Source organism: Apis florea, unplaced genomic scaffold (assembly GCF_048593485.1).
Source record: "Apis florea isolate Af1SG1 unplaced genomic scaffold, ASM4859348v1 contig_2272_pilon, whole genome shotgun sequence".
Lineage (NCBI taxonomy): Eukaryota > Metazoa > Arthropoda > Insecta > Hymenoptera > Apidae > Apis > Apis florea.
This window is the reverse complement of record NW_028256549.1, coordinates 7,597,300-7,617,154: the sequence shown is the minus strand read 5'-3', so window position 1 is coordinate 7,617,154 and position 19,855 is coordinate 7,597,300. Positions and strand designations below refer to the sequence as shown.

General features: G+C 23.5%; 5 protein-coding genes across 7 annotated transcripts; 4 read left to right on the top strand and 1 right to left on the bottom strand.

The window, feature by feature from the left end:
- The first annotated feature begins 1,540 nt into the window (after positions 1-1,540).
- Positions 1,541-7,831, top strand: Sfxn2 (sideroflexin 2). Its single transcript, XM_086902809.1, has 9 exons — positions 1,541-1,669; positions 3,151-3,330; positions 5,130-5,300; positions 5,753-5,951; positions 6,149-6,274; positions 6,361-6,427; positions 6,508-6,607; positions 6,737-6,784; positions 7,083-7,831. The coding sequence occupies exons 2-9, from the start codon at positions 3,176-3,178 to the stop codon at positions 7,195-7,197; spliced, it is 981 nt and encodes a 326-aa protein (XP_086758935.1). The 5' UTR covers positions 1,541-1,669; positions 3,151-3,175; the 3' UTR covers positions 7,198-7,831.
- LOC100869640 (anaphase-promoting complex subunit CDC26) lies at positions 7,382-9,137 on the bottom strand. 2 transcript variants are annotated; one of them, XM_012489886.3, is made up of 3 exons: positions 9,101-9,137; positions 7,935-8,225; positions 7,382-7,819 (listed from the first exon to the last, which is right to left on the bottom strand). In XM_012489886.3, exon 2 carries the CDS (start codon positions 8,159-8,161, stop codon positions 7,943-7,945), a length of 219 nt encoding a protein of 72 aa, XP_012345340.1. In that variant the 5' UTR covers positions 8,162-8,225; positions 9,101-9,137; the 3' UTR covers positions 7,382-7,819; positions 7,935-7,942. The 2 variants fall into 2 exon arrangements, with proteins under 2 accessions (XP_012345340.1, XP_012345338.1); XM_012489884.3 differs by having other exon boundaries at positions 9,016-9,125.
- Positions 8,701-11,789, top strand: Ing3 (inhibitor of growth family, member 3). 2 transcript variants are annotated; one of them, XM_086902807.1, is made up of 7 exons: positions 8,702-9,070; positions 9,237-9,299; positions 9,510-9,581; positions 9,737-10,099; positions 10,171-10,579; positions 10,660-10,858; positions 10,958-11,789. In XM_086902807.1, the coding sequence occupies exons 3-7, from the start codon at positions 9,554-9,556 to the stop codon at positions 11,072-11,074; spliced, it is 1,116 nt and encodes a 371-aa protein (XP_086758933.1). In that variant the 5' UTR covers positions 8,702-9,070; positions 9,237-9,299; positions 9,510-9,553; the 3' UTR covers positions 11,075-11,789. The 2 variants fall into 2 exon arrangements, with proteins under 2 accessions (XP_003696031.4, XP_086758933.1); XM_003695983.4 differs by lacking the exon at positions 9,237-9,299 and having other exon boundaries at positions 8,701-9,070.
- An 817-nt stretch (positions 11,790-12,606) lies between these two features.
- LOC100865358 (inactive CLIP domain-containing serine protease A3) lies at positions 12,607-15,074 on the top strand. The gene is made up of 7 exons (XM_086902808.1): positions 12,607-12,857; positions 13,264-13,343; positions 13,455-13,693; positions 13,827-14,057; positions 14,145-14,346; positions 14,503-14,662; positions 14,751-15,074. The coding sequence occupies exons 1-6, from the start codon at positions 12,752-12,754 to the stop codon at positions 14,659-14,661; spliced, it is 1,017 nt and encodes a 338-aa protein (XP_086758934.1). The 5' UTR covers positions 12,607-12,751; the 3' UTR covers position 14,662; positions 14,751-15,074.
- Positions 15,075-15,294: 220 nt separating this feature from the next.
- On the top strand, positions 15,295-19,794 carry ohgt (E3 ubiquitin ligase component cereblon). Its single transcript, XM_003696024.4, has 8 exons — positions 15,295-15,541; positions 16,370-16,517; positions 16,820-16,932; positions 17,164-17,493; positions 17,844-18,096; positions 18,221-18,366; positions 18,451-18,644; positions 18,726-19,794. The coding sequence occupies exons 2-8, from the start codon at positions 16,469-16,471 to the stop codon at positions 18,859-18,861; spliced, it is 1,221 nt and encodes a 406-aa protein (XP_003696072.1). The 5' UTR covers positions 15,295-15,541; positions 16,370-16,468; the 3' UTR covers positions 18,862-19,794.
- Positions 19,795-19,855: the final 61 nt, after the last annotated feature.

The following is a 19,855-nucleotide window of genomic DNA, read 5'->3' as shown; positions in this document are numbered from 1 at the left end:
AATTATTAATGCTATATAATAAATAATACAAATCGTGGCGTAATAGGTAGAAGTCTATTCGAGCGAACCACATATACGTCTTCGATATTAGTTCTGTACTACTGTCAATATTATTGCGCAACTCAGAATATTGCGCGTTCCATATTGAACGTTTAGGGCGTTCTTCAAACTGATATGAAATTGGGAAGTGTTACCACCCTGATCCATTCTTAAGAGAACAAGGACCATTGTTCTTATTGAAAAAAGAAAGTAACTTCGAAATGCGACTCTTTGATGTTTGAGATGAATTTTTAAATATCATTGCATAGTTGTGAGTTTGTGTTAATTGAATATTCGTAATCTAGCGTTGTGTAAATGACACTATTTCGGACACTATATTCTTTTTCATATCTAGTAGATTCAAAAATTTAATTATACATACAATTAAATATATAATAATAGTATATATAAAAAATATTTGCATATTTTATTATTTTACTATTTATGAAAGTAAGTAAATTTAATTATAAAAATTTGTAGTGTTATTAAAAACAATAATTTTAAATGTAAATATTAATATAAATATAACATTGCAGAATTTACATCTATTATATAAGAAATGCAAAGTATTGGTTAATTTATATTTGAAACTAATTAAATTTAATTAAATAGAATTAATTAGATAATTGAAATAGATAAATTTTTAATTAGTATGATTTAGTATGATTAGTGATAAATATAAAAACATGGAAATATTATAAAAAAATTAAAATTTTAAATAATATGTTCAAAAAATTATTTATATTTATAATATGCACATGAATTCATATGCAAATTCGTAAAATTTATCTAAATACAAATTAACATTTTGGAAACATGTCTGTTTCAAAAAATATGTTAAAAGGAATATATCATGCATATATTATGAAATAAAATAATTTTTAAATTATATAGAAAAAATGATTGTATTGATAAATATTATAATGTATATGAGTGATGATTTTTTTTCTCTTTTGTATTAGTAATAATAGAAATTAAATTATGTCAAATATATTATTATAGTTAGAACAATTCAAAACAATAAACTGAAATTTTATTATTTTTCGTACTTTGTTAATAATGAGTATTGGATACATACATTAGCATCTGATTTATATCATTGTCTTTTCATATTTGATCTGATTGCAATATCTTATTTATTATTGTTAATTCAGAATTATTTATGGAATTATTGGAATAAATTTATAATATATTTACACATATACTATTATTGAAAAAACTTAAAATAATTTGAACATGAATGATTTATATCAAAAATATGAAATTATCTATTTAATCATTTCATGTTATAGAAAAAAAATTCTTTGCATTCTAAATTAACTATTTAATTATTTATATAAAATTAACAATAAAATTAACAAAAGAAGAATTATTAAAAATTATCGATTTTCTCAATATTCAATGAAGATAGATAAATGATGATTCCACGAGAAAGAAAAGAATTTAAACAGAGCGCATATAACTGATAATAATAATAATAAAGAAAGCAGCCACTGGAAGGGAGAAACGCAGGGACGTATCAAAGGAACTGGTAGATAGGTGTTCGAGTAGGGTACCAATCAGCTGGCTTGCGCGGACGGTAGACAACAGAACAGAGTAGACTCTCCAGAAGTGACGCACGTTTTCACGGGTAAGCGGACAAAAAATTATGTCTATCATTTATAATACGTTACATAATATGTGGTCGTGCACATGTAGTTTGATATATTGCGACCGAAAGTGAAAATATATTTGAAATGTGCAACTGTTCTGCAATGTTATTTTTGAATGAAAATATGCTTATATTTAATCAGAAAGTGGGTCGTTCATCAACTATCAGTTTTTCTCATCAGTATGGTTGATAATTATCTAGAATTAAAAAATCTACAAAAATACGAACACGCAAATGTCTTACTGTGACGTCATGCAAATAAATCACGATAAATGAAAACCAGAATGTGCAAGACTAAACAAGCGCCACCTCGCCCATGAAACTATAATCGATGTATTACATTGTACTCTCTTTAGGTTATGCGGTATATCAGACAAATGCAGGGTCCGCGAAAATGATGATACATATATATAAGATCAAACATCGAACTTTACCGACCGAAACTGGATTGTTTATGTGTTTCATAATATCGATTGATAGATCAAATTCGGCATCGGTCTTAATTTTGTATTATAATTTATACTACGTGTGCTTTTTAAAGTCCACTCGAACATCGAACATACATACCATTCGATGTCACAGTGTCAAATAATCGATATACACATTTTAATTGTTAAAAATGATTTTTCAAATATTCGATACGATGTATCATTAAGATCAAGAATTTTAACTTGATATTTTCAGTTTTTTATTTTTTACTTTTCTTTTATAATAAAACTTCATAGATAAAAATTACACACACACACACACATACACATATATATATATATATATATAACGATAAAGTAATATTGTGATCTTTTTATATATTATGTATATTACAATTATTTATTTATAATATATATCAATAAATAAATATATTAATTTAATATATATCATATAGTTTTAATTTACTCAGCATTTATAATATAATAACCTATTGAAAATTATATAAAATTTACAAAATTATATTTTGATACTCATTATTTAATTATATAAAATTGATATTGTAAAATATCAATCTGAAATTAAAAATAAATACATAGAACATATTTAAAATTGTTATCAATAAAGTGATAAAATAATGAAAAAACTCTTATTAATTTTTAGGATAATTATTTTATAAATTTATCAAATTTTCGAAATCAAATAATATTAAAGGTATAGAACTTTTACGCAGTAAATAATAATTATGAATTCGTTATTAATGCTTCAAAAATATAATCATATAAGTCGATATTAAAAATATTTTTATATATTATATAATAATATAATGATTATAATGATAATATATATAATGATATTTTTACCCACTATAAATTTGTATTTCGATACTATTAGTTCATATCATTATTATAATATTAATAAATCTAATTAACTTCATGATCAATGTTTTTTTTTTCTTTTAATAGTATTATAACAAAATATAATTTGAATATTTTATTATTTTATGATTTAATCGATTTTGTTTATTGTAAAAGATTAAATCCATAGTATCCCTCGAAAATGAGGGAGGAGAGAGTAAACATTGATGGACCTTTATGGGATCTTAACACCTTCGTTGGAAGATGGAAACATTTCGCTTGGATGACAGATTTTCGCACATGTGTAACTCCTGAATCGAAATTACTCGAAGCAAAGAAGTTATGTGAGGATTACAAGTGAGTATGAGAAAACGTTTCAGATTTTTTGAATATAGATTCATTAGATTATTATATAAACTAGAATAATCTACAAGAGAAAATTAAAGATTTTAAAGTTGAATATATTATGCTTAAAATATTAAATATAAAGTACTTGCATTAAAAAGAACTAATAGAAATAAAGAATTCTTCAAGATATTTATTTACGTTTTTCTTTTTAATAAAAAATTAATTTATATAATATATATATGTAAAAAATATAGGAAATATAACTGTAAAAATAAGTAACATAATTTTGTACAAATATAGTTAATGTCTTTATTTAAAAAAAATTTCATTATTAAAATTATTAAGATTTTTTATAATATTTTTATAATTAAATAATAAAATTTTGGAAAACATATATATTCATGACAACAATTTTTTTTATAATTAATATAATGATTGAGATTCAGAATATATAATTCAAGAATCAAGTCTTTTTTGATGTTCTTATCATGCTCAGGAATCGTTGTTGCATAAGAATTTTATCGATAATTCGATATTAAATATTTCAAAGATAAAACGACATAATTATAATAATTACATTACAATAAAATTTGATACTCATAATTTGATATAATTGCCATTAATAAATATCATTATGTATAGAAATTTTTTATTAAATATTTTTTATTAAATATTTTATTATATATTATAGAGAATCATTTTAATTTCTAATTTAATAATCAAATTAAAAAATAAAAATAACATTGAATAATTTATTAAATTTTTATATATTTAAATTTAAATTGTATAATTTATAATATCAAAACGATTTTAAAAGCTTATCATTCTCTATTAAATATACTGTTCTATTTAAAACATCGAAGAACTGACCTTGGAACTTCTTTCATACTTCATATTTTTCTTTCTCTCCATAGAATTTTAACTACTTTTTTTAACGTTATATAGTATGTATTTTATTTTATCGTTAATTGAATTCTTCTGTATGAATTCTTTATTTTTATTATATTTTTCATAAAGTAAACTAAAACATATACATTCTATATATAATGAATAATATAGATATAACAATTATCTTTATAATTATAATATATATTTATAAAATATAATTCGAACATTTTTTATTCAATTTATCTTCGATGTTATATTGTAGATGATATATATAAATTATATAAGTAATAATAAAAGATAAGAATAAACGGAAATCATATAAAGATTTTGCATTCAATAGAGTTTTATTTCAAACTTATAAAAGATCATTTCATACAATTTACATTTAATTTTTTTTTCATTACAGATATTACAAATATTAACATTTTTATTTCATTTTTGTTTTTAATGAACAACTTCAATATATAATTTAAAAGCGGATTATATAAAAAGTGATAGAACAATCATAAAAAAAAAATAATAAAGAAAATAATTAATAAGAAATAATTATGGATTGTTAAATAATTAAAAAAATTTCAATATTATAGAAATAAAATATCTTTTATCATTTATTTTTCGAATAGGAAAATATATTATTCAACAATTTTAATTTTCATAAGTTAAAAAAATTACAAGAATTAAAAAATTATCTATACAAAGTGCATATTTTATTCAATTTAAACATTCATCTTTCTCAATTATCCTTAAATTCTATGTTATTGTTTCAAATTTAATTTTATATTTCTTTAAAAAAAATTTTTAAATTCATTGCAATTTAAAAATTCCTTTAGATGTGTGATATAAATTTACACGCATCCTTGTTGCTCACTATTTTTTTTTTTGTATGTCTACGAAAAATCAATAGTCTGTTTATTCCTTAGACTTGGGAAAGAGCCAGCTGGTACAACCTGGGAGCAAATCATCTATGCTAAGAAGCTTTACGAGTCGGCCTTTCATCCCGACACCGGTGACCTGCAAAATGTCTTTGGCAGAATGTCCTTCCAAGTACCAGGTGGAATGGCTATCACTGGTGTTATGCTTCAATTCTATAGGTAAATTGTCTCTTTGTTCATTTTTCAACATAATTTCAATATATAATTTCAAAAAATGAAATTTATTAAAAAACTAATTAAAAAATAAAACTGATAATTATTAAGAAAACAAATGGCTGATGCTTCAATTCAATAAGTAAATCTTTTTACATATTTTTTAGCTTTAGGTAAAAAATAATATTTATTAAGAAAACAATTATAAAAATTAAAAATTATAAATATGAAATTTAAAAATTAATTTATTTTCATAAATATTTTATTTTATAAAATGAAATATTCTAAAAAATGAAGAAATTTCTGTTTCTACGAAATTATTGATAATTTCTTAATTTTTTCATATTATGCAGAAGCAATAATCATAATTTTTGTTTATAAAATCATATTTTGTTTATTTTTATTTTTAAATTTATAAAAAAATTTTATGACACATTATTCATTGATAACAATTGCAGAACGACTACAGCTGTGGTATTTTGGCAATGGGTGAACCAGTCGTTCAACGCATTAGTGAACTACACGAATAGAAATGCCAACAGTCCTACAACCGTCAATCAATTAGCGGTTGCATATATCAGTGCTACCTCAGCAGCTATGATAACTGCGATAGGATGCAAGTCGTTTTGGGCAAAACGAGCAAATCCGCTTATGGCGGTACATAAATAATTTATTTTTAAAAAATTAAAAAATATAACTATTACGAAATATATATATATATATATATATATATATATATATATATAAATTTAGCTTAATAAAATAAAAATCAACTATTATATAAAATAATATAAATAATATAAAAATGTAACTATTAATAAAATTTAAAAATTTTAATTTTAATTTTTTTATAGCGTTATGTGCCATTCGCTGCAGTAGCTGCTGCAAACTGTGTGAACATTCCTTTAATGCGTCAGAACGAAATCACAAAAGCGATTGAAATTAGTGATGAAAACGGCAATAAGTTGACAAAATCAAAAGTAAGTTACATTTATTTTACTATATATATATAAATTATAATTTATTTTACATCAATAATGGAAAATAAATGTATAATCTTTTTTAGCTTGCGGCAGTTAAAGGTATCAGTCAAGTAGTCATCTCGAGAATTGTTATGTGTGCACCGGGCATGTGTAAGTAAAAATTAAATAAATAATAAAATGCACTGTGAAATATATATTATTTTAATGATAAAAAAATTTGTATGGTCTAGTAATCCTACCGCTCATCATGGAAAGATTAGAAAAATATACTTGGATGCAAAAAATCAAACCTCTTCATGGACCCATACAAGTTTTATTAGTTGGTTGTTTGTGAGTATTTTTTTTAATATTTTTATTTTTATTTAAAGTATAACAATAATAATTACGAGTCAAAATATAATAGTTTAAAAGATGAATATATATATAAAAAAAAAATAGATATATTCATTAATATTTCAGTCTAACATTCATGGTGCCTACAGCATGCGCATTATTCCCACAAAACTGGTAAGTTTCTATATATTTTTGCATATATTTTATTAGGATATTATTATCGATTTTATATTTGTTTCTTACATAAGTAATTGATTAATTTAACAATACTAAAACTAATTGATAAGTTTTAAACTTATTTATATTTCAAACAAAATATAATTTATTTATACCAAAAATCAATTTATGAATCTATGAAAATCATTTTTAATATTAAATATTCATTTACTGACATAGGAATTAGCATAGTAATAATATCTTAGATATTTTATCTAAATATAATTCATACATATATTTAATATATATTTTATAGCTCAATTAAATCAAGTACTTTGGAACGCTGGGAGCCCGAGAATTATGAACTTTTAAAGAAGAATTGTAAAAATAGAGAAATACCCATATACTTATACTTTAATAAGGGTTTATAATGCACGAAGATAGTAGTAATAAAAGATCATCAAAGGGTATTTTTTATGACCCTGTATAAGATAGCAAATTAATTAATAATGGAATTGAAAAAGATTTTACATACTGTAAATCGCCGGAATCGTAGTTTTCTGCTGGTTCAGAGGATAATAACTCGTTCCGAGAAGAACAATATATACGACAATATTGCATTTCAAATAATTTTTATTTTATATAGCAATACAATTTATTTATAAGTTTTATTATACATATGTATCAGTGCATTTATTGCCCATTTTTACATTTTTATCAATAATGATTATATCTTAATATGGATAATAATGAAAACTAACATACCGTTTATTATTTTCTTATACGCAAAACATTTCAAACGGCAATAATTTTTCTTTCTATTAAATTATATATGGAAATACGATCAATAATTTTATTCACTTAAACAAATATATATGATAATGATTTAAAATGCGATATCATAATTACAAATTATATTGTTAAATTCTGCGTTCTAAAACTTGAATAATTGTCCATATTTTATTGTTTTATTGTTACTACCTCCTTGAACTGTTAAACGTTACAAAAAATGCTGCCACGTATGTATATTTTAGTAATACTATAATAAATACTCTGGAAATTAAACGTATTTATTTTATTTATTATAGTCTTAATTTACAATTGATTACATAATAAATAAAATAACAATAGAAAATAATGCAATTTAGAACATGTATATGTGTATTACGTAAAAAACTATATATTTGGTCGAGAATGCGTAGGTTGATTTTGTTGTGGCATATAACCGATACGTTCTTGAATTTCGTTTTGCGGTACTTTACCACCCCACGAAGGAGGATTAAATGTTGGCGGTCTTTCTGATTCTTTCTTAGCTTCAAGAGCTTTCCTCATTGCTTCATATTCTTGCAGATCATCTAATCGTAAGTCGATTCGTGTTGGACTTCGTCGTATCATTTTAACTAAGAAGAAGTGCACCTTTTTTTCAATATAAAAGTATTCACTGCAAGCTGATGATTCACTGCAATGAAGAATGTTAGTAATAAAAATAAAAAAATGAATATTTGCTTTTTTTAATCCTTAATATTAGATATATAATTATCTACAACATATCATAATATAATAATTTATTTTAAAATACTCTTACATATTTTTGATTTTAAACTGTTAATTCTTATTAAAAATAGAAATTTTAATAAATTAAAATTTTGTTATTGTATTTCGTACTATATAAATGAAAAAAATATCTTTTTATATATATTATATAGTACTTATACATATTACACAATATACATGGAAAACTTAAATTCATTATAGAATTAATAAATGTATTAGTTTTACAGAAAAATAAATGTAAATTTAAAAAATAAAATAAATATGATAATAAAATTGATTTAATAAAAAAATATTAATGTTTAAATTGATAAAATATAAAATATTTAAAATGAAAATAAAAAATTATTTATACGGGGTAAAGAACCATATAAAGACACCCCTGAACGTTAGGTTAAGATGGCGGATTACAAGGAATAGATAACTGGCCAGTAATAATTCTAAAATAAATAACACTTTTAAGAATGCATAGATTACTGAGCCATTTATATTCGTGAAAATGATATTTTTCCTACGATATTTCATACGAATAGTTCATAGATTCGCATCATTTACAGAACTAGCGTGAAAATGTGGGTACAACAAGGGATTTGGCCGCCGTAAACACGCTTCTGATCGAGTGCTACAATTTTCGTTAATTTTGTCACGGCGGCAAGCACTCCTCTTTAGTAAATTGTAAATAATTGTAAATTAAGCACCAGGCAACGAAGCACCAGCACGAAAGGATGCTTTACTTGGAAGATTATGTTGAAAGTACGTAAAAACGAGGCATGCTCTGCTTACCCAGCTTCTCAAGAAAGTTACTAACCTTTCCGAATATACTCTCTCACACAAACATCAGTAACATTTCTCAAAGCGAATATCTTAGTTAATATTATATTATCACATATAATTATTTAAATGCTACCTTTTATTTTAGTGCCAAATTAAATACCGCGTAATATGAATAATTACTTGACATACTGTTCTTCATAAATTTTAGGTTAGTTGTATGTTTTCTAAATAGTCTATAATTTCTTTGCTCTTACCAATATATTTTGGAGTTAAGTTGTAACTTGTAATATTTTTTATGATTATAATGTTAACATTATAATAATTAAACTAAATAGATAAATATTATTTGTTCTTCTATATTTGATTCTTTTAATTTGAGTTTGTTTGGTTATGTTGATCTTCTTCTTTTGCGTTTCAGTGATCGAGCACCTTCCTCAAGAATTAAGAGATCGGTTCACAGAAATGAGAGAAATGGATTTAGGTGTACAGAGTATGTACTTAATTATATAGTATTCTAAATTTATATTTAAATTTTACATCTATAAATTTTACATCTATAAAAGAAATAAATTTATTTCTATTTAAAATATATTTGTTTTTTGTGAATTATATTAATAAATGAATAATAAATAATAATTATTGCAGACTCAATGGACAGTTTAGAAAAAAAAGTAAAGATTTTTTTCGCAAATGCAAAGAAAATGAAACCTAGTGAAAAGGAAGCAGAATATGAAGCTATTAGAAGAGAATATTATAAAACTCTAGAAGATGCAGATGAAAAGGTGCATTTAGCCAATCAGATGTATGACTTAGTAGATAGATATTTGAGGAGATTAGATCAGGAACTGCACAAATTTAAAATGGAATTAGAAGCAGATAATAAAGGTATCACAGAAATATTGGAGAAGAGGTCATTGGAATTAGATCAACCACCTACAAATAGTAGTCAAAAAGAGAATCGATATAGCTTTACAACATCCAGTAGGTCACGAGACAATCATAGTCATTGTACGTATTCTTTCTAATTATATATTTTATTTAATATAACAGATAATTTATATTTATATAAATCATTATAGCTCGGGCAGAAAAAAGAAGAGATTCAAATGCATCTTCTACATCAATAGAAAAACGCTTAGCTATAGAAAAAATTTCACCAAGTCTTCCTGAATCGCGACCAGCTTCTGTAAATTCAGGACCAATTATTGCCGCTACTAGCGTGCCATCTACTCCTACAGCAATCGCGAATTCTGTTGGTTCAGTAAGTTATAATCTCGGTCATATAGGAGCTGGTGGAAATGCCATAGCAGCTGCAGCATCGCAAGCAATTGCTGCGACGCAACAAATGCAACATGGCAGACGTACTGCTAGTTTAAAAGCTAGTTACGAGGCCATCAATACTGGAGGTATACATGCAGCTGAATTTAGTAGAGAATTAGCTGGTGCTGCCATTGCAGCTATACAAGAAACAAATAAAAAACATAAAAAGTATGCCTTAAAATATTTCTATAATATTTATGAAAAATTTCGCTTTCATTTTCTAAACTAATATTATTTCATATTTTTAGAAAAGTAACAACTGCTGTACCAAGTTCAAGTGTAGTTGCTGCCTCAGTTCAACAACCAGTATCACCTCCAGTTATAACTACAAATACACAAGTCGTAGATTCTGATAATCCAGATTGGACTTATGATCCAAATGAACCAAGATATTGTATATGTAATCAAGTATCTTATGGAGATATGGTTGCCTGTGACAATTCAGACGTAAGTTTCTCTTTGTTATTATATTATATTTTTGTATCAATCAAATGAAAATGTTTATATTTAATAATTAATTTTTCTTTTATTATTAATTTTTTATAGTGTCCTTTTGAATGGTTTCACTATCCATGTGTGGGTATCACTGCACCTCCGAAAGGGAAGTGGTACTGTCCTCAATGTACATCTTCTATGAAGAGACGCGGAGGTCGAAAAAACTGATTGTGCTATAATCAGTGCAAATATAATGAGAAAAAATTGATACTACCTCTTAGGCATTGTCCGTCAAGTACCAACTTAGTTAGGAAGCTATTAATTCTGATTTTATATGACTTTTTAAATATGTTTAAAGTTTAAGTCATGATCTTATCTGGTCTTGATCTTGTCTCACAAAAATTTCTGTTTTTACAGCAGAAAAGAGCAGTTTTTTTACTGCGTTTTGTAGACATAATGAAAGGATCAAATGGTGTAAAAAGTTGGCTTTAAACAAATTCTGTTATATAAAAAAAATTTTGACATACAAAATATTGCAATTATTTTTTAATACTTTTTGCACCATTCTATACCGTGACCACTAGATAGTTTACAAATTTACATTGAAAAATGATTTTTTCTTCTGGTAGAATACAATACGATCTATTGACTGAAATACCAGAAGTGATTTTCATTGTGAATTTTTCGAAATTTATGTTTTTAGTTCACGCAATATCGAGCAATCTTCGTATTTACGTCCTCGTGTTAGTTCAGACGTGCTTAATATCTCGCTGGATTGACGATTATGCGAGCAATAACATTTTAAGTGTTCTATGCTTTAAGAAAGAAACAAAACAAATGAAAGACAGAGAGATAAAAGCGATAACAAATTGTGAGAATACTACTTTCGAAATGAAGGAATGTAGCAACTTGATGTATAAATAAATTGAACAATGCAGATTTATTATTTGTGTTATTGACGTTCATAAATGAAAAATAAAAAAAATTATGACAGCTTCTATCTGTTACCAATGAATTACGCTAGATTCAAATGTCATTTTTTTGTTTTAAAAGAAATCCTATTCTACGAGGAATGTCACAAAATCCCATAAAAAAATATAATGAGATCATAAAAACTAAAAATGTTTCGATTGTCAAAATAAATATATTGTCAAATGACAATATATAAAATGTCATTGTAGCATCAATTTTATTATCGATTGATATAATAATTTACGACTATATTGTATCTCTGGATAAACTACAGTATGCTGGAATATTTCATTTTTAAAATAATTTAAGTATTTTATTATTTTTAGATCACTTCCAACATTAATATGATTAGCTAATTCTAAATTAATTTATCAAAATAATTCTACTTTAAAAAGAATGTTATATTAATGCAACTTTCATTTTTATAATTTTATATTTAAAAATAGGAAATATACTTATTGCTGAAATTATAACAAAAAAAAAACAAACTAAAGGGAAAAACCAGTGTAATTATAATGTTGATTCAGTGATTCATGATGATATTACCAGAAACCTATAATTATTGACCTTCTTCACTCCAGAGCACGTCTGACCTTGCTTCTTGTTCCACTTCAAACATTTTACTATTTAAATGAGTAATATTGCGACATGCTTTTTATACATAAATGAAGATATAATTATGATCGGAAGTAATTTACACTAAATTACTTGGCAATACATTTTGTACTGTTTTATTATCACGGAAAGGATTATTGCTCCTTTGTTTGTAAAAGGTCGCATATTATTTTCGTTCCGAAAGAATGTACGAGTTAATGCGCTTCTCTAAAATGTGCTGTAGGATATTCTCGTTATATATAAGGGAGACTTATTGAGTGAAAATTTTATTATTCCAAGTGTTTTGAGTTAAAGAAAATTATTTTCCGATATTCGAATATGTTTCATATATTATGCGCGGTTTTGTTTGTGGGTATTTTGAAAAATTGTATTCTGGCACAAGATACGATTACTTTTGACAGTACAACTACAACTATGTCGTCAAGTATGCAGAGAATTTAAAAAAAATTAACAAAATTGTTTTTTACGTAAAATGATTTTTTAAATGCTGAGTAAACATTGAAAATTTTTTTAAAACCTCAATTTTTATAAGTTATTAAAATTAAATTATATTATATTATTATACTATTATTCTATAAATTTTTAAGACAAATTTTGAATTTTTTTTAAATTTAATTTGAAATTTATTACAAAATAAAAAGAATTTATATTTTTAGTTAAATACTTTTCAAAATAGAATTTGTTTTTTACTATAAAAATTATTATTTAATATAATATCTTAATGAAGTTGATTTATCATTTCATTATACATATATTATATATATATAATATATATATAAAAAATATAAAATTAAATTTTATTTTATCACAAATTTTTTCTTATATTTAAGGTCAAAATACATCGTGTTGCGTTTTAAAAAATAATTGTCCATCTATCAATCCAGGAATTGATTTTCGAATTGTTAATACGGTAAGTTATTTATTATTTAATTTATTTATTTAATATTTTGTAATATTTAAATAAATTTTTAAGTAAATCCAAAGTTATGAATGTTTAAAAAAATATCTTTAATTGTTTAAGGCTTTTAATTGTCCCGAAGGGCAAGTATATTGTTGTTCATCTAACTCGGGAAACTTATTCGACACTACTTGCGGTATCAGAAAAATCTCGCCATCTTCACATCCTCAAGGTCAAGCCAGTTACGGTGCATATCCTTGGCAAGCTGCACTTTTAACAACTAATAATAATTATATTGGTTCTGGTGTACTTATTACATCAAATCATGTGCTAACTGTAGCTCACAAGGTAACATCTTACATGTAAGTGATTTAAATTTTTATCTTATTTGAATTTCATAAAATATAAATTTTTTTAATTATTTTTATATATCTTTATATCTTATTAAATAAGTGGAATATAATATTTCGATCAAAAATATAAATTTGTTTATAGAAATGGTGGACTTAAAGTGAGATTAGGAGAATGGGATGGCCAATCTACTAATGAACCTTATCCATATCAAGATTATTCAATTAAAAAAATATCTATACATCCTGAATTAAATTCCCTTAATCTTCAAAATGATATAGCAGTAATAACTTTGAATAATACTGTTCCGATTTCAAGCAGTCCTAATATTAACACTGCATGTTTTCCTACAGCAATACCTGCAGCTAATACAAAGTATATAAAAAAATCATTTAATATTAATTTTTATTTAATTATTTAATATAGCTTTATTTAGTATAAATTCATATTTCTTTTTTTAAGATGTTGGGTATCAGGTTGGGGAAAGAATGCATTTGGAACAAATGGCAAGTATCAAAGTATAATGAAAGAAGTAGATGTACCTATTGTTGATCAATCAACTTGTGAAAATGATCTACGGAAAACTAGACTTGGACAATACTTTATATTAAATAAAAATAGTTTTATATGTGCAGGAGGGGAACAAGGAAAAGATGCATGCACAGTAAGTGATTAAACTATTAACTTAGTTTTAATAAATATTTCAAATATATTACATAATTTATATTATTAAATAAATATTATTTTAAAGTTTATTATTTTAAATTTTCTAAAAGTTATCATTTAATCAAGTTATCTTTTTTAATCAAAATTTTTCTAGGGTGACGGAGGTTCACCATTAGTATGTCAAAATGGAAATGGACAATGGCAAGTGGTTGGAATGGTTACATGGGGTATTGGTTGTGCAACTAGTAATGTTCCTGGTGTATATGTAAATGTATATAATTATATTTCATGGATTAAACAACAAATAAATTAAAGTAAATAACTATATATTATATATAATATATATAAACTATATAATATATATTTTTAGTATATTAAAATAAATAACTATATATTATACAGATAATAAATTTGATTAATATTCAATAATTTATTTAAAATATTGAATAATATATATAATGCATAATATGTTACAATTATACACTTTATGAATTTGTGGATATACTTCCTCCTCACCAATTTTGATGACCTTGAAATATATTGTAAACATCTTGAGTAACTTTCTTCGACACATCGACGGTTAGCTTTTAGCTTTCAAATTATTCACAAAAACCTTTCATACTACACTATTAAAATATTATTATTATAACTATTATGTGTGCATCTTTAATTGTGTATCCCTCAATAGTAATAAAAATTAATAATAAAAAAAGAAATTAAACAAAAGATCACAAGTTTTAAATTTAATTATGTTATTTTTTATGTTATTTAAGTTAGATTACATAATAACAATTTTATCAGAACAATTAAAATCAAAATAAAAATAATTTATTCATATAATTGAGTCTAAAAATTGAAAATGAAATTTTTTTGCTTATAATTTATAGAAGAATGTATAAATAATACGATGAGAAGTTAAATATTGACGATACATGCTGTCATGGATGCACATGTATAATCAGAATTTAATGATACAGTATGGCGAATCTTTTTATGTGTACGTGCAAAAAATTTATAAATATTTATTGAATTGTTAACATACCGGATAATTTTTAATAAGCTAGTTTCTTTGTAAAATAAAATCAAATCTTACTTAAATATATTATAATAATTAAAAAAAATATATGAATAATTTATAAACATATAAAATAATATCGCTAAAAATGGTTCATCAGTATACCAGCAAAATTTTCGTATGTATTATTTAATTTCGTATGTATTGTACTATAAATTCGCCATACCTAATATTTTGATTACCAAAATATTTTTTATAAATAATTCGAAATTTTAAAACTAAAATTATATTTGAAAAAAAATGTCCTTAACAACATATTTAAAATTTATGATCGATAAGAAAAGAACGTATCAAAAGATTGATCATACACTTATATTTATATAAAATTTAGAAAGATTTTTATTTTTCTAATATTTCATAATATAATTATATAAATGTACTAATTTAAGTACAAAAAAAATAAATATATGTATATTTGTATGAATTACTAAATATATTATTATTTATTGATTCATTCCTTTAGAAAAATAATAATATATTATTTAAAAATAATTTTTTTTGCAAAATTTTTTATATTCTATATTCTAATTTTATTTTTCTGATAAAAATAAAATGTATAATTCATTTTTATATATATATTTTGAATATGATGATATATCTATTTTATTTGTGTATTAAATGCGTAATTATTTATAAAGCATGACTGTTAAGTAAATCCTTTTTGAAATTTCGAAATGATTATGTATTGTTTGAAATATATCAAAACATACTTTATCTAATTACATAAATTTCACATGAAAAATAAGCTTAACATATATTTTAAATAAAACATTTCAATTTTTGAAATAATTATTACTTTTATTGATGAATTAATTAAAAATAAAAATAAAGTTAAATAAGTTCTTAACAATAACAAAAAAATAACGGATAAACTTAAGTAAGGTTTAAATAAAGGTCAATTCATGAAAACCGTAAAGTGCATTCTACGTAAATACGTAAATTATAGATAGAGAATAGAGGGCTTATCGTATTTGACATTTGTGGGAGGAAAAGTACTGATTGTTTACAATTTTCTAAAAACTCAGCAGTCCGGAGAAATACGTAAATGATAATGGATGCCAACATAGATGATGACGGAACACATAGCGAAATAGGTATGCTTTTTTATATAGTTTATATTTAAACGTATTTAATTTTCCTTAATAAATTACAGGTTATGTGTCGAGTTTTTCACATATTGTTCTAAAATGAGGAAAATTATTCTTGTCAATTATTTATAAAATGTAAATTATATTTTCAAAATATTATTAATTTTATATATACGTTATTTTCATATAATAATATCGTTGTATTATTGTATTACCTCCATAAATCACTCTAGATTTTTTGTTGATGAACATAAAAATATTTTCATTATAAAGGAATAAAGCAAAAGAATAAAACATTTATTTTATAGAAAATCCAGAAAACAGAAACAGTAATGACGAGGATTATTCAGAAGAAAATACAGATGAAACATCTATATCTACTGAAAGTACTTTTGATTTGACTCTACCAACAACACATTCTGTAAGTTTTCAATACATATTTATATATTTATTATAATTATATATTATTTATAATAAATAATTATAATAATTATTTTTTAATTTTAGAAAAATTTTATTTGAATTGTATTTGAAATTTTATTATTGATAATAAATATTATATATTAAATTTTCTTTAAATTAAAAATTTTTATAGAATTGAATTCATTTAATAAAATTTAATCATTTTAATAATATATAAATATATTACTAGTATTTAGGACATAATTTGGAAGAACTTAGAGGAAGGACAATATTAGATGATGGACTTTACGTAAACTTACCATTGTTAGTAAAGCAGTCTGTTATGTTATTTCCTGGACAAACATTACCAATGACAGTATTTGATGCACAAACCATTGATATGATAAGGACATGCATTGAAAATGATCGGACATTAGGTGTTGTCTGTTTGGGATATGATAAAATGGTACCAATAGGTACAACTGCAGAAATTTATGAATGCATGTATGATCCTGATCAAGGTTTTCGTTTAAAAGCTAAAGGTAGACAAAGATTTAAGATTTTGCGAGTTATAATTCAGGTAAGTTTTAAAATATATAATAATTTAAAATATAATATTGCAAAATATATAATCTAAAAATTAGATATCAAGAATAATAATAAGTTAATAAAATTGCAATAAGAAATAGGAATCTTGCTTTAATGAAACAATATTTTTTTAAATAAATTTCATTTATCCTTTATATAATCATTTCATTCTTATATATATGAATATAGTGTTGCATTGTGATAATTTATGTATTTTATGAAATATAATGTTATTTATAATTTATAATATAATATAATGTTATTTATAATTATAATTATATATATAATAAATAATATATTTATTATTAAAATATAAAAAATTATTAAAATATTTAATTCTAGGGATATGATAAAATATCAGCTCATGTACAAGTTTTACCAGAAATAACTCTTGGACCACCATTTTTGGATGAACGTTTAGCATCATTAGATCATTTACGAATACAACCGAAAAGTGAGGAAGATTTTAAAAAACAAGAAAGAGTAGAAAATTTAGATGCTATAGTAACTCCTTGGCCTGCTTGGGTATATCGGCAATATGATCCCTTAAGACTTTCGTTAAAAATACGACAACGTTTGCAGTTTATTGAGAGTAGTATGTATTTTTTATGGTATTTTAATCAATTTTTATATTATTTTTATATTTATATTTAATATAATAAAATTTCATAAGTTTTTTACCATACATTATTTTAATTTAAAACTATGATACATTTTAGAAGGAAGTAATATACCAGAAGATCCTGCAGATTTATCATTCTGGGTTGCCCAAAATTTGTTATTAGATGACAATGAAAGAATCGTTTTATTAAATTACGATTGTGCAATTTCAAGGCTACAAAGAGAAATTAAATATTTAGTAGAAGTATGTACAATAAACATCTATTAATAAATACTGGCATTTTTATAATTTTAGAAGTAATAAATAATATATATTATTATTTTATAGGACAAAATATTTGTTTGTTCTAATTGCGATTCTTACATTGGAAGGCAATCACATATGTTTCCAATGAGTAAAGAAGGTCCACAGGGTACTTACTGTAATCCTTCTGGAATTATACATGAAACTGTAACTTTATATCATGCACAAGGCCTTACGCTGAGTGATAATCCATCAATAAATTATACATGGTTCCCAGGGTAAGAATTATTTTTTTCATATATTTTTTTTCTTTATTTTTTAAATTATTATTTAAATTTTAATTTAATTCATTTTTATAGATATGCTTGGACTGTCGCAACGTGTAAAGATTGTGATAATCATATGGGATGGAAGTTTACAGCAGTTCAGAATAATTTAAAACCTAAAGCATTTTGGGGTTTATTACGTAAAAGTTTGAAAAGCAAAGAGAAGTGAGCAAACCAAAATTTAAATATATTATGCCGAAAAATTCGGTGATTAGTTTGGAAAACCCAGTGCATATTTCCCATATAGTTTTTTAGTATTATATGACTATGTGCAATTGTTTGTACTGCTTAGTTTTTGTGAGCTATCAATAACAATAATGTTAATTTTTCTAATTAAAAAAAAGACTACAAAACATACCAAAATCAGAATAACAAAAAAGTTATTTACTGTAAACATTGAATCGACTGAAGTATATGTAAATTTCAATATTTAAGAGTATATAGAAATTAATTTTAAAGCTCCATGTGAAACAAAGATTGATATAAAAATGCTTTAATGTGTATACAATCTTATTTCACATCTATATTAAACTTTAGAATTTGTAAATTGAATTGAATGGTTCGATCATATTAAAAAGATACATTAATTGTTATTTTTGCAAAAGCAGTTTATTCTGCTCAGTATGTTTTTTATGAGTATCTAGATAATACAATTCATAACTTAAATTTTTTATGTAACTAGTCATTATGGGACATGTACATCCATCTTTAATATCAGTATAGTAATATAATAAGAATTTGTCAACGTACCTTGCTAAGAAATTCATAAATCAGAAGTTGCTGATGTTTAATAGTAACTAGATACAAATTTTTTATGAGTTGTTTTCATTTAATATGATGATAGTGATAAAAAGTATCAGAAAGAATGAAATAGTATTGGTTTTTCTTATTAATATGTAATATTTACATGTTTTCCTTTTTATATCATTATTTGGAAAATGCATGTACAGTTCTAAAATGAGTTTAACATCATGTCATCATTATTATACTGAACTTCAATAATTATATACAAGTTATAAACAAAGATATAATACATGTTATTGGAATATGATATTTTGTTATTTGTACATCAGAATTTAATAAATGTGAATTTAACGTGAAATACTTAGTCATTTACAAATTTTATGATTTATTATTATTTAAAAAAAAATATTTTAAATATA

Coding starts and splice junctions, on each gene's coding strand:
- Sfxn2 (XM_086902809.1), top strand. CDS start 3,176: ATGAGGGAGGAGAGAGTAAACATTGATGGACCTTTATGGGATCTTAAC. Junction 6,275..6,360: donor ATAAGTTGACAAAATCAAAA/GTAAGTTACATT, acceptor AATCTTTTTTAG/CTTGCGGCAGTTAAAGGTAT. Junction 6,785..7,082: donor GCATTATTCCCACAAAACTG/GTAAGTTTCTAT, acceptor TATATTTTATAG/CTCAATTAAATCAAGTACTT.
- LOC100869640 (XM_012489886.3), bottom strand. CDS start 8,161: ATGATACGACGAAGTCCAACACGAATCGACTTACGATTAGATGATCTG.
- Ing3 (XM_003695983.4), top strand. CDS start 9,043: ATGCTTTACTTGGAAGATTATGTTGAAA. Junction 10,100..10,170: donor ACGAGACAATCATAGTCATT/GTACGTATTCTT, acceptor AAATCATTATAG/CTCGGGCAGAAAAAAGAAGA. Junction 10,859..10,957: donor TTGCCTGTGACAATTCAGAC/GTAAGTTTCTCT, acceptor AATTTTTTATAG/TGTCCTTTTGAATGGTTTCA.
- LOC100865358 (XM_086902808.1), top strand. CDS start 12,752: ATGTTTCATATATTATGCGCGGTTTTGTTTGTGGGTATTTTGAAAAAT. Junction 13,344..13,454: donor ATTTTCGAATTGTTAATACG/GTAAGTTATTTA, acceptor TAATTGTTTAAG/GCTTTTAATTGTCCCGAAGG. Junction 14,347..14,502: donor AAGGAAAAGATGCATGCACA/GTAAGTGATTAA, acceptor AAATTTTTCTAG/GGTGACGGAGGTTCACCATT.
- ohgt (XM_003696024.4), top strand. CDS start 16,469: ATGATAATGGATGCCAACATAGATGATGACGGAACACATAGCGAAATA. Junction 18,367..18,450: donor AAATTAAATATTTAGTAGAA/GTATGTACAATA, acceptor ATTATTTTATAG/GACAAAATATTTGTTTGTTC. Junction 18,645..18,725: donor AATTATACATGGTTCCCAGG/GTAAGAATTATT, acceptor TCATTTTTATAG/ATATGCTTGGACTGTCGCAA.